The 4,242-nt window shown below is 39.7% G+C and overlaps 1 protein-coding gene across 1 annotated transcript; it reads left to right on the top strand.

The window, feature by feature from the left end:
* Window positions 1–813: 813 nt before the first annotated feature.
* Window positions 814–3,858, top strand: LOC141015095 (eotaxin-like). The gene is made up of 4 exons (XM_073489007.1): window positions 814–928; window positions 1,660–1,813; window positions 3,336–3,417; window positions 3,688–3,858. Exons 1-4 carry the CDS (start codon window positions 859–861, stop codon window positions 3,712–3,714), a joined length of 333 nt encoding a protein of 110 aa, XP_073345108.1. The 5' UTR covers window positions 814–858; the 3' UTR covers window positions 3,715–3,858.
* Window positions 3,859–4,242: the final 384 nt, after the last annotated feature.

The raw sequence follows: 4,242 nt of genomic DNA, 5'->3' as shown, positions 1-4,242 counted from the left end.
GGGCTCCTAGGTCTCTGGTCTCTGTCATCCTTCTTTGCTGATCTTGACCCAAAGTGACATTTACATTTCAGTTGATATTTTACTCTTTAATGAGTTTACAAGTGTCTGCAGTGTGAGAGATTAACAGTAATACATTTTACGAAAATAAATGATTCACCTGTTGCGTAAGAGGTTAGTTGGGTTTTGGGGTCATATCAGGTGCTTATCCATGGTCAATGTAACGCCTACAGTAGATTGTAGTCAGCACGCCTCCAGTTCAGAGAAGCAGCATAAGTAAAAGCAGAAGGAAGCTAACGGGCAGCAGCAAAACATATACTCTATAAAAATATAAATGCAACGTATCCCCTTATTTGATGAGGTGAAGTAAAACATCTCAGACTTTTTCTGTGAAACAAAAAGCTGTGCTGTGCCATAGACTGGTCACAATAAAAGGTCAGTTCGGGATGGGGGAACATTGCGACATTGGACCGTGCATCATGATGCAATATGAGGTGATGGCAGTAGATGAAAAAATGACAATAGGCCTCATCTGTGAATTCACATTGACATCAATAAAATCCTGGGTTTGTTGTCCAAAGCTTATGCCTGCCCATAAAAGTCACTGCCTCGATACATTAGTTTGTTTGTGTTATTGAGTGGCTTTGATGAATATGTCTCTCAGTGACATCAACACATCACACACTCTTGTTCCTCTTTCTCTGGAGTGACAGTGCACTCTTTCCCTCACACTCACCTCATTTATACCAAGGAGGTTTCTGCTTGCAAGACAGAGCATCACTGTTCACACCAAGGGTTGGACCAGTGAGTGTTCAGAATAACGTTATTAATTATTGACTCACTGTCATACTTGGACCCAGGATGCCTTTCTCCATTCGCTGTGGCCCGACACGTGGGTGTTTAACCATGCTGCCTTTCCTCCTTGTACAAGGTGTGTTAATGACTAATATGACTTTTAGAGTACTTGATGTGGAACTTAAATGATTAGGAGAATCTATTGAATTGTATTGCATAGAAATTGAATAATACACTCATCAGCAACGAAAAGAAAGTTGTATCTCTTAATCCGAAAAGTTAATATTTTAAGCACAGGAAGTTTTAATTTTGTATTGTATAATAATGTAGAAAGTTTTTATATTGTCTTTGCATTTTGGAGTAGCTTGTGATATTACGATATTTAGCCTACGACCTTTGAGGCAAACTAAGATCTGATGCTGCTGTAGGATATTTGGTCTTCTACAGGCTTTCAGCTGCACTGTACTAGTTGACGGGTGAGAACAGATGTAGGCTAGGCTAAGTTTTTCTGTCGAGGCACTGGGTGTGGGTGTTCTGGTGCCACAATTGCTTTAAAATATTGTTAGTTAGGGTTCGTTCAGCATTTTGGGAAATATGTTTATTCACTTTTTTGCTGAGAGTTATATCAGAAGATCAAAACTACTCTGATGTCTGTTCAACTCACTTATTAACAGTTTATATCTGTAGCCAAAGTGCTATTTAAGCCTTCTATTTGTTTTTCTGAAAATAAATACTAAAATTTTACTTTGGCGGGGAACCAAATTAGCAACATTTTACACATTTTTGCTCTTAAAAAAAAAATTGTTCTGAAAGAATATTTTCGTATTCCTAGACTTAATAATAGTATGGCTGTTCTGTGCATTGCAGTGATTTCTCAGTGTATCCAGGGCATTCACGGACACCCAGGACCTGCTCCCGACTGCTGTATGGCAGCCTCAAAAGGCAACTTCAAAGAACCTGTCACTGCCTGCATTGAACAAAAGGAGAACACAATTCGGGGTTGTAGAGTACATGCTTATATGTAAGTATAGGGTAATAGATTACACTCACAAAAGCTTCATCTTGTGTCCATTATTTCATGGTGTGTTAGGCAGTGTCACCTAGCCAACATAGCTGATCATGAGCAGACAACAAAGAATAATATGAATGAAAGAGAAACTTTGGCACAACAGTGATAGTTTGATATGCTGGGAAAGACACTTCTTGGCTTTCTTTCAGTTAGATGAGAGGATCAATAACACTTTCGTGTATGTGTGCTAAATGTGTGACTAAAGCCAGGAGAAATTTAGCTGGGCTATCTAATTTGCTAGGTAATGTTTGTTTGCTAAGTCAGGAGTTGATACTTAGCATAGAGATTGGTAAATGTGGGGAAGTAGCTAGCCCGGCTCAGTACCTTTTCTACATGTCTAGACCTGTCTAGAGTTGTCTAGAACAACTCTTGGGAATACTGTTCTAAAGCTGTCTCCCGAGTAGCCAAGTTGGATTACGTGATCATAATTTGGTTGCTTTGTCGAGAAAGACCAAACTCCTGAAAGGAGGTAACAACATCATATTGGCTAACAAGCACGGATAACAAGTTGGAGCTGTATTGTTTAAACACTTTGTACTTTGTAATTGCATGTTGGTATTGTATTTTTATGTTCGGGACCCCAGGAAGACAAGAGTCACATCCATGTTCTTTTAATGGGGATCTTTAAATACGTGGGATTCCACAAAGCAGCTGCCTGGGGACTTTGTTATACTCCATCTTCACCAATGACCTACCAGTGTGCGCAAAAAACATCAATGTATGCTGATGACTCCACTTCGTACAGTGCCACAATATCGGGCCAAGATTTAACTGGTTCTCCAGCTAAAGCCCTGAGAGACATACAGCATATGAGTGGGTTGAGAAAACTGGCAATAGGCACCAATAATATTAAACAAGTAAACACATTAAAACTTCTGGATGTAACTCCTGATAGTTCACTATCCTGGTCTGAACACATATATAATGTAGTCATTAAGATGGGAAGAGGAATCATCCATCCCACAATAATCAAATCACTCATTCATTCCCTGATCCTGTCTCATCTAGAATACCGCCCTGTAATCTGGTCATCAGCAACAAAATCCGACCTGAAAAAGATGCAGGTTGCTCAAAATAGAGCAGCTCGTTTGGCACTTGGTGTCACAGCTGTTAAGTGAGCAACAGGGGTTGGACCCAAACGCAGAAGAAAAGGTGAGACAGCAGGATAGCTTAGTGATGATTTCATGAGAGCTCACGTGGTGGACAGCTGGCAGGTACATAGGAAAAATAAAAGTCCGGTTAGCAAAAACACAAGCGCAATATGTAAACATGGAAACAAGGAACAGAGTAATAGTGAGGCTGGGGTATATATACTGGCTTAACAGGTGATCAAGAGCAGCTGTGAGACCAGGTGAGCAGAGCTGGTTTGATTAGGTGGGGGTGGCTGGTTGACTGGTCAGGCAGAAGTGAGCAGGTGACTAGAAATGCAGAAATGTGTCATTTTTTACTCTTTCCTGTCTCTTCAACCCTAAAGCTTTCACACTGAGAACAACAATCAACGGTGTGTGGACCCAGGAGCCTTGTGGATCCCCGAAAGACTCAAGAGATTAGAACAAGTAAGTCCAATTTCACAACTTGTTCATGATATCACAATACTTGTTTTCATTTTTACATTTCAATTTTTCCTCCTTAATTTCTATCAGTTCTCTCTAACAAATCCTCTTGATGAGTTTATGCCATAATACAGTCTGTTGGGAGTTTTTTTCTCTCACTTCTTAGTAAGTATTTAGGAACTCAAGGTTTTGACTTCAAATCAGATACAGCACAAATAAAGACATTTTAATTCCTACAATGTGGGACTTTTAACTAAAATTCTTCTCCCACAGAGAGGAATACGTTGCCAAATCGTCTGACGGGTGTTCAACAGCCACACTGAAGATAATGCATCACGACCTTCTACCCAGAAATGTTGACATGTCAAACATGTTAGATATGTCAATAATATCTTTGCATGAATCGTTACTGTCTTCTAAACTAATAAAGAGTTTTGACTATTGTTGTCTCTGTGCTGATAATGTATTTATAGTGAAGAAAATACTGAATGAAATAGCACATACACACATACACATACTGCATGGAATGATGGTATTTGGGTGGCTCCACTCCTGTTTTCCAAATCTGAACATGACCACGTCAGCCAAGAGCGAACCCAATACATCAGAACTGGCCCAATTCTGAATTTGGGCCAGTCTGTCTGGTGTGGGCCAGATCACGTCATTTGAATATTAGTTTGAATGAGAAATGGGAGCAAAAAGTGTTTTTGTTGAGTAAATCTCAGCCATCAGTTAAAGTGACTATTTCTAATATTTTCACTTATTTTACCTTGCAGTCAGGCCTTTCTGGCAGGGAACTGAAGCCATTATGCTGCTTTCTTCAAAGCC

The sequence above is a fragment of the Pagrus major genome, chromosome 20 (assembly GCF_040436345.1).
Source record: "Pagrus major chromosome 20, Pma_NU_1.0".
NCBI lineage: Eukaryota > Metazoa > Chordata > Actinopteri > Spariformes > Sparidae > Pagrus > Pagrus major.
Note: the sequence above shows the minus strand (reverse complement) of the source record. Positions and strands in the feature narration are given on the sequence as shown.

Coding starts and splice junctions, on each gene's coding strand:
- LOC141015095 (XM_073489007.1), top strand. CDS start 859: ATGCCTTTCTCCATTCGCTGTGGCCCGACACGTGGGTGTTTAACCATG. Junction 929..1,659: donor GCCTTTCCTCCTTGTACAAG/GTGTGTTAATGA, acceptor TGTGCATTGCAG/TGATTTCTCAGTGTATCCAG. Junction 3,418..3,687: donor GACTCAAGAGATTAGAACAA/GTAAGTCCAATT, acceptor CTTCTCCCACAG/AGAGGAATACGTTGCCAAAT.